We start from the raw sequence: 14,648 nt of genomic DNA, 5'->3' as shown, positions 1-14,648 counted from the left end.
GGGTCAGGTGAGGATCCTGACCATAAGAACTTCCATTTTCCCCACAAAGACTAACTAATCCACAGAAATTTCACAGTTGTGGCTGCCCCTTGAATTTTATGTAGAGCAATAGCCCAACCTCTGTGTTATAGGTGGGTCACTAGCTGTGTTAAAGACTCCAAGGAACCCCAGATTAGAATGTCAGCAATACAGTGCCAGATGGTGCCAGGGAATACTGTAAGGGTGTCCAGATCTTGCTGGCAAAGACTGTGAGCGACAGCTCATAGGCATGTTAAGATAGTCCAGAGGCAGGCAGGTAAAGGTACATTGAAAGCCTTTGGACATGAAGGCAAAGAGCAGCTGGGCCTACTCCATTATCAATACTGAATAGAACATAATAGATTGCTGGCAAAGACATCCCCTGAGCCCTCCAGACATCTTCATTAACTGGGCAATGTTGGGAATGGGATCCTTAATAGGGAACACTTGAGTGTTTAAATTTCAGTAGTCTACTGTAAGGGCCACTCATTCCTAGCAGGCTCTCATTCTGGTCAAATGTGAGAATTAAATGGAAAAAGTGTGTATTTAAGATCTCTTCCCTTTAGTAAATCTTGAATTATCCCTCAGTCCCCTGCTGTAAACACTTTTGGGGATATTTACATAATAATTGGGGGTGGCCAACATGGGTTCCCAATGTGCAGCTCCCACCAGGAAGGCCAGGAACTTGGTTTTGTTTCAGATGGCATTGTCGCACATTAAGACATCCATGCTTATAAAAAGAAGGGGAAGAGCCAAAGGGATTTTAATTAAGATTGTTCCAGTAGTGACAGCTAGTGGAAGGTGAACAGCTCCTACTATCCTGCCTGTTATACCTTGTAATTTAAAGGTACCCCTCACCTCTATTTAGAGGGGTTCCTTGGAAGCACTGCAGTTTGGGCTCCAGCACCAGTGAGAGCCATAAGAACTTGTTTATGTGTGTCCCAATGGATAATTAAAGAGGTATAGAGGCAATTGTCACCTGGAGAAGGGACAAGCTCCTGGGAACTTCCAGATCCCTGGGTCAGGAGGCTTGATGACTGCCTCTTGCAGAGTTCAGGGTACAGGATGCCAGATCCTGCTGCCAGGACTGGGACATTCCAAGGGATGAGGGCATCTACCCTTGGGGGAGTCATCAGTTTCCTGAGCAAAGCTTTCTAACTTGTTTTCAGACTCTTCTGAGATAAAGTCATTAGGGACCCCTGAACTCTGGAGATAAGGGCCCAGAAGCTTCCATGTCCCCTAAGGCCACTCTGTTGAATTCTGTTGAATGGGAGAAAATATTTGCAAATCCTATACCTGATGAGGGACTAATATCCAAAATATATAAAGAACTCATACAACCCAATATCAGAAAACAAATGATACAATTTAAAAAATGAGCAAAGATCTGAATAGACATTTTCCCAAAGAAGACATGAGATACCCAACACATGGGAAGATGTGCAACATCACTAATCATCAAGGAAATGCAAATCAAAACCAAAATGATATATCACCCCACACCTATCAGAATGGCTAGTATCACAAAGATGAAATAACAAGTGTTGATGAGGATGTGGAGCAAAGGGAACCCTCCTATAACTGCTGGTGAGAATGTAATTGGTGCAGCCACTATGGAAAGCAGTGTAGAGGTTCCTCAAAAAAACTAAAAGTAAAACTACCGTATAATCCAACATTTCCCCTTCTGGGCATATACCCAAAGGAAATGAAAACACTAATTGGAAAGATATCTGCACCTCCATGTTTATTGCAGCACTATTTACAATAGCCAAGACACAGAAATCACCTGTGTCCATCAATGGATGAATGGATAAAGAAATTGTCATATATGTATACAATGGAATATTTGGCCATTAAAAAGGGCTGGAACTCTTGCCATTTGAAACAGCACAAATGGACCTCGAGGGTACTGTGTTAGTGAAATAAATCAGAAAGAGGCAGACAAATACCATATGACCTCCTTTATGTACGAACCAAGAAAAATATATTAATACAAAATAAGCTCATAGAGACAGAGAACAGATTGGTAGTTGCCAGAGGCAGGGGGGTACATATTGAGGGAAATGGGTGAACTGGTGTTTGTGGAATTTTTTAGTTTAATTAATATGAATTTCAAAAAATAGTGCCCCCAAAATTAACAAAACTGTTATTATGACAATACTCCATGTCTTCATAAAGGGAAACTGTGAGCGTGATAAGAAGAGGTATACAACATGTAAAAAAGACTCAAACTTCTAGAGGTGAAAAAAGGAGCAATGTGAGAAATGGGCAGCATTCTGAATGGGATAAAAGCAGACTGAACACTGCTAAAGAAAAATTAGGGCACCGAGCAGTAAAGATTACACAAAATGAAACACAGAAAGATAAAAGACTTAGGGGAAAATAGATCAAAACATCACTGAACTCTGGGACATCATGCAGTCCAACGTATACACAGTTAGAGTTATAAAGGGGACAAGAAAGATGAAGGGATGAAATAAACATTTGAAAAAATAACAACAAATGCTTTTGTAAATTTCATGAAAACTATAAATGCACAGATCCAAGAAGCTCAATAAATCTCAAGGAGAAGAAACATGAACTAAAACATACCAGTTCACATCAGAATGAAATTGCTAAGGACCAGTAACAAAAAGAAAGTATGAAAAGCAGCCAGAGAAACAAGACACAAATACAGAAAACAAAGGTAAGTGACAGAAGCAAGCTAGAGTACATGGAATAACCTTTTCAAATACTGGAGACAAAGCGATCAGCCTGGACCTCTAGATCTAGCAAAAATCTTCCAAAATGAAGTCAAAATAGAGACATTTTCAGACATTTAAAACTGAGAGAAGTCATCACCAGCAGACTAGTTGAAGAAAAGAAAAAGGAAGTTCTTTGGGCACAAAGGAAATGATAACCATTGGAAATGTGATCTATACAATGAAATGAAGAGCACTAGAAATGGTAAATGTGTGGGTAAATATGAAAAACTTATCTCTTACTTTAAAAATATCTTTAAAATAATTGTTTTTTTAAATTAAAATGGCTACAATGTATTGGGGTCTACAATATATGTGGACATAAATATGTATGATAATAGCACAAAAGCTGGGTACAGAGGGAAATATATGGTTATAAGGTCTTTATACTATATATGATAGGTATAATATTACTTGAAGTAGACTGTGATAAGCTGAAGATGTGTATGTGAACTCTAAAGCAATCATTAATAAAAAGATGTATCACTAAGAGGCAAATAAAGAAGATAAAGTAAAATCATCAAAAGTATTCTAATTAATCCAAAAGAATATAGGACAAGGAAAAAAAAGAGAACAGATGAGACAAATAGAAAGCAAATAGAAAAATAGTAATTTAAAAGCATTCATATCAATAGTCACGATGTAATTGTTCTAAATCTAAATGTTCTAAAACACACAATGAAGGCAGAAATTGTCAGCGGTAAGCAATAGCCTAATATCAAAGCCAGACAAAGACATTATAAGGAAACAACTTTAACAACAATTACAGCCTACACACCCATATCCCTCATGAACATGGATTTAAAAATTCTAGCAAATCAAACACAGCGATTTACAAAAATGGTAATATGTCAACACCAAATAGGGATTATTCCAGGATGCAATTGGTTTATTTGAATATCAAACAATGTAGTTCACGATTTTTACAAACTTAAAAAGGAAAATCATGTTATCACTTCAGTAAAGACAAAAATGACTTGACAAAATTCAATATACACTTCAGCTAAAACTCTCAGCAATTTAGGAACAGAATTTAGCTAGTAAAGGGCAGGTACAGACAACCTATAGTTAATATCATACTTTAAGCTGACAGACTAAATGCTTCCCTCCAAAACTGGAAGCAAGACGAGGAGGTTTGTTCCTACCACTTCTATTCAACACCTGACTGGCAGTCACAGCAACTGCAATAAGGCAAGTAAAGGAAATAAAAGTATACAGACTGCAAGGGAAGAACAGTGTCTTTCTGAAGGAATCCACAAGGAACCTACTAGAATGAATAAGTGAATTTAGCAAGGTTGCAGAATACAGGTCAACACACAACAAATCAATTGTATTTCTCTATACTAGCAACAATCAGAAATTGATGTTTTTAAATTACCATTAATAAAAAAAATTTTTTAATGTATTTTTTAAATCCCCAACCAGAGAGGTGCATTTGTTATAACTAATGAACCTACATTGTCACATCCTTATCACCCAAAGTAACAGTTGACATTGCAGTTTGTTCTTAGTGTTGTACATTCTGTGGCTTTGGAAAAATGTATGATAACATGTATCCACGCTTTTAGTACCATGCAGAGTAGTGTTGCTGCCTGAATAGCCTCTGTGCTCTGCTTACTCATCCCTTCCACCCCCAAACCATGGCAACCACTGATCTTTTCACTGTCTCTGTAGTTTTGTCAGTTGGAATCACACACCATGTATTCTCCTCAGACTGGCTTCTTTCACTGAGTAATGCATTTGGGATTTCTCCAGGTCTTTTCATAGCTCGATAGCTCACTTCCTCTTAGTGCTGAATAACATTCCATTGTAACTCATTTACCTATTAAGGCAAAAGAAAGTTCTCCTAAAGTACTTCTTTTGCCTCAGGCTGATTTAGGGCACACCTCCACCTCCTCCTTCCCTCCACACCCGGTGTGCTTCATGTCCTGACTTTCAGGACAATAATTCCTGGGAACTTCACACCTTCAGCATGGGCTGAGTGCCACTTTAGCAGTGGGGAGCAGTGTCCTAAAAAGTGGTTGTCACATTTCTTTTATTAATCCCAGAGCCCTTTCTTCAAAACAAAATGCACATGGAAACCCAAAATAACAAAGGTAAACATGGACGTGCCCAGGTCAAACGGTGGGAGAGCGGCCCAGCTGGCACCGGCCCACCTGCGAACACGAGTACCCGGGCCCCTGCAGCAGCCCCCAAGGACCCCAAGTGATCGGCGAGTGTCTAAAGCTGCTTGAGACAGCAGGCCCTAAAGAATGGCCTCTAAGGTTGAATTTGGGTCGGAGAAAGAGGGAGGGGGGACAGACCGGTCAGAAGCACAGATCTGGGTGTGATGTGGCTAGAACCCAAGTCTTGTCCCCACACTGGACCCAGAGCATCAGGGGAATATGGGGGAATGTTTCCACTTACAGAGGCTTTTTCAACTTAGTTAATAAAATTCCCCTAAATATTTTTAATTGCATTTATTGTAATATGTTCTTCTCTCTTTTTTAAGTATCTCAGGTCTCTAACAATAACAATAATCCCAATTCCTTCAATAAACCTCACAAATCTAGTAAAATTAAGCTTATGAATATGATGTTTCTTAAATTCTCTTAAACATTTATAAATTAAGATTGTCTAAACTTTCAACCTAAAATCTCAAGTCTACATATTAAATCACTCAATAATACATTAACTTCTAATTGCAAGACTCATCTGTTAGATATTCTGAAACGCCAAAGTTTCCTCTACATAATAAATACTTAACTGAATATGGCAAGGTTATTCTTAAATTTAAAACAAAAATAGTAATGCTATGGTTTGATTTACTTTGTTGCATTTCTATAATGAATTTGAGATTTCAATAAATTTCAAAAATTATCTACTAAGGGAACAATTATCACATCCCAAACCAGTGGGGATTACTCCCCTGAGTAAATTGGGGTTACATCCTCAGCTGGCAGATGTTGCTCTTCAGCCAGAGATTTGGAGCACGATGTGACATCTGGATATACAGACATGCAGGGAGGTTTTTGTGCAATCAGACGGAAATCTTTTGATGGTCATTCTGCCAGCAGCACCTCAACACGTGCTTAGGCTTCACCTGGGTCTGTGACTTCTCTTAGCTCTGTAGCTATCCAGGTCAGCCTTAGTTTCATCGGCCACCCCCGTCACGCCGCCCCCCCACCCTCCGGCCGCCTTGTCTGTTTCACACTGGTTTGTAGGATCAGTCTCAGTGCCTATTCCATTCCGGGCTTCCTTTGTTTCTCAAGATTGACAACGGTCTGCGAACTTAGGGCCTTCTGCTGAGTCCCCCTGCACGGCGCACCCCCCCTTGTCACTCAGGCCGCAGACAGGCCATCCCTGATGAGCCACCCAAATCTGTCATTGTCTAACACATCTCTCAGCTGCGCTTCCTCTGTGGCATTTGTCTCTGTCACAAATATGTTCACTTCTTTATCGTCTTTGCATCCTGAAACAAAGCATTTTAAATGCTTCAGGTTCTGACAGTTTTGAACTTCTCTCACTTAAATTAACATTAAACCTAGTAATAAATTTCCCCCACACCTCTCCTTTCTCAGAGAATTTTCTTAAAGGAATGACTGTTGGAAGCATAAGAAATGATACAAACACACCTTTCTTTTTAAGCAGCTGTCCACACAGAAAGATGTCCTTGGAGGAAATGAAAGGTCTCCACCTGCAGGGAGAATACATAAAACCAGAGACCAAAGAAGTGAATGGAATCCTTATGACGAAGATTGTAAGTGATAACTGGGATAAAATCTGGAATTTCCAAGCAAAACCTGATGATCTCCTCATTGCAACCTATGTAAAGTCAGGTAAGTCTGAGAAGCAGGCAGTGGGAGGCCAGCTTTAGAGGAGCTGTGGTATCTGCCAGGGTCTCCCAGTTTTAGATGCAGATTTCCCAGCGCCAGCCCTGGGACAAACGAGAACCAGACTTGCTCATGAGCTCCAACCAGCCCCCACCAGGATCCAAGACCCTTCTTGTATTTAGGTCCCTAATAGAGAAAGAGATGGCCAGAATCCCAAATACTCAAAGAACTGCAAGAATTACAAAATTATTTAAAAGCATAGAGTCTGAGAAATAGCACAGAAGTTCTTAACAGTAATCTTGCAACCCTGCCACTCCTTGTTCTTACCCACTGATTTCTCCCAAAGGAACATGCTCCTCACCTGCTTAGCTTCTTTTAGTGGAGGAGTCTGAGGTGAGGAGTCCTCACACCAATATAAAAAGTGCTAATAGCATTGGGTCCAGAACCTACAGAAGTACAGTGGGAAGGGACTGAGACAGGGAAGATGAGCCTACCAGGATCCTGTGAAATGAAGAGGACTTTGTGGGGAAAGTAAGGGTCAGAAAAGGCAAAGGGCATCCCAGCCTTGTGCAGGAGAAAAGGAGTAGAGAACATCCTAAGCAGAGGAGACTGTGACATGAGGACTGATAATCCCCCTGCGTTGTCTGGATCTATAATTTCAGGGAGTGTGACGAGTAGGTAGACAACTTTAAGGTGTCACCAGTCTGGAAAAGTCTCTCAGTGGCCATCTGACTCAACACGAGAACTCTAGATTTTCATGACCAGAACGATTTCAGACTCGAGTCCATTCACAAACGGATCACACGTTGCTGTCCTCTATGTAGTCCCCTCCCTGGCCCCTCCCATTCTCACTAGGCCCCATTGCTGGCTAGGGTGTACTTAATAAGCTAGAGTGGGGGCCTCTGGGTGCCGTTCCGACTTCAAGGATCTCCTTTTCTGTCTGGTTTTTACTAACACTCCCCTTGCCATAAATATTGGAACTTATATTTGTATTGCCCCTCAAAGAAGACTGGTTTTTCAGGTCATCTTTGAAATCATGCCGTCAACCCCTAGGCCCTCCACAGGACAGTCTCAGACTTCGCCTCCAGCCTTGTACCCCCGCCTCCTCTTACCTGCCTGTGACCACACTTCCCAACATGGAAATATAACTGCCCTTCTCCTGGCCCCTGTGGCTTCCCCACCTGGAGTGCCTGGGCTTCTTGGCACAGGTGGACATTCCATCCCCTTTAACTCTTCACCCCAGTGCTGCTGTCACCCCTGAGCTTGCCGAGCCCTTCTACAGGTCGTCCTCCTCCTCTGTACTCCTGCCCTTTGCAAGCCCATGTTTGGCTTTTCCCCTTTTAGTTATCTGTATGTATGTCATGTATCAGTGAGCATCAGGATTGGCTAAGAGCCAGAGAGATACCAAACGCTTTGATATAAAGAGGAAAATGGGTATTTGATGAACAATAAGCACAGTCTGTCTCTGTCTACCCACATGCTCTTTCTCTATATCTGTTAGTATTCAATTTGGCTACAAGTGTTAGAGAACTCAAAATACCATAAAAGAAAAACCAATCTGGAGCTTAGTGGTCCAGGGATAAAATGTTGGCTGCATTGAGCATCAGAGACCCGGGCTCCTTCTGACTTTCTGCTCCACCATCTGCAGGTGAACCTTTTGGCTTATAGTCCAACATAACTGCTGGAGTTCCAGCCATCATATGCACATTCCAAACAGCAGTAAGGAGGAAGAGAGGAAGGGATAAGGTCATGTTCCAAGACAATTTCCCAAAATTTAATGGCATGGCCACATCATGCAAGAAAGACTGAAATATGTTACCTTTGAGTCAAATAGCTACATGGCAGCTAAAAGCTGAAGATCTGGTAACTTGAGAAAGAAGGGAGGAACAGATATTAGTTGGGCAAGAAGAATATGTCATATGTCATCTCCTCCAAAAAGATTGTAAGCTTGTTAGGGCAGTACAGTGGCTAAATCATCTATGTATCTCCCTACATTCATTTGATTCAATATTCACTTGATGGAGCTACATTTATTAGGTGCAGGGTTCTACACTAGGTACTAGAGATTAAAGGGAACTGAAGGACAGGTCTCTACCTCTGTCAGGCTCTCAGACTCACAAGAAGGCTAATATGTAAGCAGACCTTGACAGTGAGCACAAAGACCCCAGTGCTTGCAGGAGAGGCTCTATCCATTCTGGGTGTCACAAAGGGGCTCTCTCCACCCTGAGGTCACGTAGCATCCCCACCCACTCTGGGTGTCACGCAGAGAGGATAAGTGAGCTGATTCTTCCCAATAGTCAGCAAATAAGAATTTTACTAAATATAAGAGTAATCAAGGTAAATTAAATTGTGCAGTGAGTGGGTAGAAATAAAAAATCAACACTTCTAGGAACAACCTGGACACAGGAGATTGTGGACATGATTCAAAATGATGGAGATGTGCAGAAGTGCCAGCGGGCCAATACCTTTGAACGGCACCCTTTCATTGAATGGACTCTACCTCCACCCTTCAGCTCAGGTAGGCTTGCCCAACGAGAACCCATAAGGTTGTAACCACTGTGCTGGGTCAGTTTTCATCTAAGAAGAGAATTATTTCCATGATCACCCTTCTAGAAAAGATTTCCAAAGGGAACTAGGAGGAAGCTTAAAGGGGGTTCAAGTTAACACACTCACTTCAACTTGGAAACAAGACTTCTAAATTTCTGTTCTAAAATACATGATTGGGTAGTATCATGCAGCACATTCCCTACTGTGGGCTAAGAACTCAGAGTGAGCAAGCATGAATGCATATAACACAGAGAAGGCAGGACTGAGAATTCCTAACCTCCAGAGACTGAGAGCCATATTCCTGGGTTATTGTGCTACCTTCTTAATTTATAAGAGAATTGTCTTATAAATACATTTTATTTATAACCTGTCTACCAGAGAATCAAGTAAAATCCTATAGAGTATCATTATTATCAATAAATGATTACACTTCACATACTAAGACAATACTAAGAAATATAAGACATAGCACACTTAAAGAGCTTGCAATCAGTTAGGAATAAAGGACATGTTTATAAAGTAAATAGTAACTTTTGCAATCAAGACAACCCAATGGTGAAAAGGCAGAGATGTCAGTATTCAACAGTCCAGCATGAAATGCTAGTATGGATTTTTATCTGTGTGACCTTGAAAATGTTATCAAACCTCTCAAAACCTAGTGTTTCTTCATTTATAAAACAGTACCTATTGAAAACCCATTATTGAGTGCGTTAATTATTCCAGCCAATTAGTTGAAAAAATTACCTTTTCTCCCACTGAATTGTCTTGGTCCCTTTTCCAAGATCAATTGACGGGCACATTCTGGATTTTCTGTACTGTTCCTTCTCATTGTGTGTCTATATTTAAGCCAATACCACACCTTTTGATTCCTGTAGCCCTGTAAGTTTTGAAGTTAGGTAGTATACATTCTGCAAATTTTTTCTTCTTTTCAAAGTTGCTTTGCTATTTTAGGATCTTTGTATTTCCACATAAATTCTAGAATCAGGTTTTCAGTTTCTAGGGGAAAAAAACCCAAACCTGCTGATGTTTGGCTGGGATTGCATTGAATCTATCCATCTATTTGGAGGAAATACCTTGACAGAATCAACTTTCTGATGTACGAATGTGGCTTATCTTTCCAAGTATTTAGGTCTTATTTAATTTTCCTCCGCAGTGTTTCATAGCTTTCATTCATAGGTCTGGCACATCTTCAGTCATATTTAACCATAAATGTTTTTATTTTATGCTATTACAAATGGCATTTTTTGTATTTTAATATTTAATTATTTATTGCTGGTATATTGAAATATAATTTATATTTGCATTTGACCTTGTATCCCACAATCTATCTTTTTCATTCTAGTAGGTTTTTTTTGTGCATTCTATTGGGTTTTCTACATAAATTCTGTGAATAAAGTAACATTTTACTTCTTTCTTTCTGTCTGGATATCTGTTATTTCTTTTCTTGCCTTTTTGCACTGGCTGGAACCTCTGGTGCAATGTTGAATAGAAATATGAGAGCAAGCATCTTGTCTGGTTCCTGGTCTCAGTAGAAAAATCCTCAGGCTTTACCTTTAAGTGTGATGCTAGCTGTAGCACCAGGCTGAAGAAGTTCCCTTCTATTCCTTGTTTTCTCAGAGTTTTTAATCATAAATCAGTGTTAGAGTTTGTCAAATGCTTTTTGAGCTGGGGAGTTAATTCATTTATTTTCGTTTATTATTTATGGCCATAAATCTTTCTCTGATCACTATTTTAAATGTATTTGTTTTTGATATATAGTGTTTTCTTTGCACTTAATTTCATTATATTTTTCAGAATTTCTGTAATTTTATACCAAAGATGTTTAATGGATGTTTTAAACTTCCAGATGGAAGATTTGTTGGGTTTTTTTTTTTGGAGGGGTAGGTTGGGGGAGAGGCTTTATATTTAATTCTAGTTTTATTGCATTTGAAAGGAAATAGTGTTTATAATATTGCAACTTTTTGAAACCTACTGATGTTTTATCTGTGCCTTAATGTACTACCAATTTTTGAGACTTTTCTATGTGCACTTGAGAAAGTATGTTCTCTATTATCCAAAGGATCTAATAGATTGTTCATATTTTTTAAATCTTTTATATCCTCTTTTTTGTTTTTTGCCCAAATGTCTTATATTGAGGGTTAAAGTGTCCTATTATTAATATGTTTCTATTTTTCTTTATATATGCTGTGGTTTCCAGTTTAGATAAGTGGTTATTCTCCTATTTGGTACACAGATATTCATCATTATTGTATTTTATTGATATAATGCAGTCTTTAGCATTTTAAGCTTCCTTCTTTGTCTTATATAATGCTTTTGGGGTTGAATCCCACTTTAATAGCATCATGATACCTGCTTTCTCACAATGTCATTTGCGTGTTATATCTCTGCCCATTCTTTTACCTTTACCTTTCCATGTTTTAGGTGTGTCTCTTGTATGCAGCATATAGTTTGAGTTTTCCTTTATGAGCTGCTTTGAAAAGTGTTAATGGGTGATTTAATCCCACTTACATTCACTGATATGGCTGACATGTTTGGTCATAATTATTTTGTACTATCGTGTTGAAATTACTACATGCAATAAGTAATATTTACTGTGTTTCATTAGTTGGCATATCTTTTTCTTTTTAATTTGGGTGGGACTTCTTTTGCTTTGTTTTTATTTTGGGTTTTTATTTTTGTTTCAGGATTTTTTAAATTTTTTCCTATTAGTTGGTTTGCTGTGTGTTATTACCTTTATAAGGACTTAATGCTCTTTCTCTTACCTAACCTTTTACTATCTTATTTGAAGGAATCCTGTGACTCCCCCTATTATGTATACAACTGCCAGTGATCTTATTCTAAGTTTTAAGTTGCATTTTTCCTACTTTGTCAGAATGTATAAGGTTTATGTTCTTCTAGCCATCACCTCACTTTTAAAAATTTTAGTTCTGGTATTAAATAATGTAAAATGCTAGTCAGCAGTCCTTTTGATAATATTTTCCCAGTATCTCTTGGTTTAATCAAACCCATGCTGGGATATTGCTCAGGAAAGTACATATGCACTGTATTCTCTGAGTTCTTGCACATTTTAAGGTTTTTTCTATAGTTTTGATCCTTGAAGCACAGCTTGCCTGGGTACAATACCTTTTGTTCATACTTTCTTTACTTAAGTTTCTTTAAAATGCTGCTCCACTGTTTCCTTGTTTTGTGTGCTGTTTTTGAAATGTGTGATGGCAGTTTAATTCTCTTAACTTCATGAATTATTTCACATTTTGCCTGGAGACATTAAGAATTTTTCTCTTTATTTTCAAATATAATAATTTTACTTTAATATGTTTCGGAGTTGACCATTATGAGTCAACTCTCTTGTACGCCATTGTTAAGATTTCATGACCTAATTTGTTAAATTAACATTTGTTAAGTGGATAACAGAGTGCCAGATGGTGAGCCTCAGTTCAAAAAAGACCACAAGGGAATTGAAAGAGAGAAGTTTATTACTCATCAGTCCTGGAGGAAATACATGGCCCGCCTTAAGTTACATAGGGAAGTCAAGTCAGGGTGCAGGCATGCAGAAGACCTGGGGTACATGCCCCAATTGGGGTCCACAGGCAGAAAGCTTCTGGGTTCCCAGGCTAAGTCCAGATTGGTCAATTCAAACCAAGAACAGGGTTTTGATAAGCTCTGTGGGGGTCATGGTTTTGCAAGTGTTTTGACAGCAGCAGATTTCTTGAGGAAAGCAGACAGCTAGTTCAGAAAAGCAGTGTTCTACGGGGTCCGCAGGGCTGATTGACTGCAAGCATTTTGGCAGCTCAGCCTCTCTCTCCGCCGGCAGTTGGCACAGTCGTTTCCCTCCAGTACAGGGTCAATCTGCAGGGAAACCCCAATGTTGAGTGAGTTCCAGGTGCACAGTCTCCCTCATCCTCTTGGGCTGTGGCCTTGCTGTCTGAAGTGCAGTCCCTCCAATGGCAAGCTCTTAGGTGGGGTGATATCCTCTGTGGGGTTGGTATGCTTGAGGGTTGTGGAGGCCAGCCTGGGGGAGGGTGGCCTTCCTAGGTGGAGACCCATGAAGGGTGGGAGTGGCTGGCAGGTGTTAAGTCCTGAGTGTATGTGCTGGAGGCCTGCTTAGCAGGGCTCTGAGGCCATCTGAGCAGATTTCAGTAAGTTCCACCAGGTCATCAGAGGTATGCCTTGCAAAAGAGCATGCAGTGATGGGAGCTTTTTTGGGGGCTCCATCCACAAGGGATATAGAAGTTGGGCACATTGATAGGCTAATCATAGGCACATTTCATGGATGGCAGCTTTACAACCCAGGGATTGCCCAATTAGAACCATGGCATGGTCATCTGAGTACAAACCTGCCAGCCAGATGGGCCTGGTTCAGTCACACTGGAAGGGCCAGTCCACCTGGGATATAACGTGAGGCACAGCATAAAGAGAAAGCAGTTCACTTAAACATTACTGCCACCGGTGCAATTTGATATAGAGAGAGAGGTGAGCTCTGGGTCAGAATCCACACCTGAAGATATGCTGGATGAAGCCCTTCTAACACGGCCTGACAGCACCTGGTGCTAAGCCATCCTGCGGTACAGCTGCACACCTGGCTGATTCTGTTATAGACAAGGTTGGGCTGCAGGGGTCTTCCAGCAATCCTATTCAGGCCATACCCAGTAAGAACAACAGCCACAATAAAGGAAGCATGTGCATTTGACTAGCTTATGGAGCAGCCTTCAGGACAAGCAACCTGGGTCCTGATGGCTTTGGAGAAAAAGGGCATTACCTCTTCAGTTAAGGTGGGGTAGGGACCAGGCCAGCTTCCACTGACAGCAGCCACTGGATTCTGGGGCTCCTTCATGGATTTCATTTCCTAATGTGACAACATCCACTAGGTGAAGGCCTCTTTTCCTCTCTCTGAGTTCCACATTTCCACTACTTGATCCCAGAGTTATCATTTCAATGTCCTGCAAAACTTTTATGAATTTGGATTAATTAACTAGTCATTATAACCCCAAAAGTGAGGCAAAGCTAGTGACCTTAGCTTTGCAGCTGGCACAGGGCCAATGAAGTATGCATAATCATGATCTCTAAGCAATTTGGTAGGGGTCTGACTCCTTGGGCTTTCTATTTATAAAAGGCCCATAATTGCACAATCTACCTTTGTTCAGGTTGCCAGCAAGCAACCTCGAAGACAGCAAGATGACCAAAACATCAAATTGGTAAAGGTGAGCAGATGTGAATGACATCCACTCTGGTATCGAAGGAGTGGGGGTTCCTGGTAAGAACTAGCAGGGGAGTCTTTGTAGAAGACAGGAAGTGGGGTGGGGGTGCAGGAAGAGGGATGGCTGGAGACTTGAGGGCTAGGAACTAAGTAGTATTAGAGCCTAGGGTAAAATTTCTGTCCATCTGGGGAACCACCTGTTGTAAAAGCTTGAGGAGCATGTCTTTGAGTGGCCACTATGCCTCTTTGGAAGTCCAGCCACATGGAGCTGGTAAGCTAGGTGGAGATTCCACAAGATTCCATGTTCTACAGGCCATGACTGAGCAGCTCAGGAGG

General features: G+C 40.4%; 1 protein-coding gene across 1 annotated transcript in view; it reads left to right on the top strand.

Moving 5' to 3' along the window:
* Positions 1-14,648, top strand: part of LOC118930053 (sulfotransferase 1C1) — a 30,055-nt gene that overhangs the window by 4,471 nt on the left and 10,936 nt on the right. The window contains exons 2-3 of the mRNA XM_036920851.2: positions 6,390-6,577; positions 8,961-9,089. Of these exons, the coding sequence (XP_036776746.2) occupies positions 6,406-6,577; positions 8,961-9,089 (301 nt within the window). The 5' untranslated portion in view covers positions 6,390-6,405. The remainder of the gene's footprint in view (positions 1-6,389; positions 6,578-8,960; positions 9,090-14,648) is intronic.

Source organism: Manis pentadactyla, chromosome 2, assembly GCF_030020395.1.
Source record: "Manis pentadactyla isolate mManPen7 chromosome 2, mManPen7.hap1, whole genome shotgun sequence".
In the NCBI taxonomy this organism is placed as follows: Eukaryota; Metazoa; Chordata; class Mammalia; order Pholidota; family Manidae; genus Manis; species Manis pentadactyla.
The sequence above is the reverse complement of the archived record's forward strand: the minus strand, read 5'-3'. Positions and strand labels throughout refer to the sequence as shown.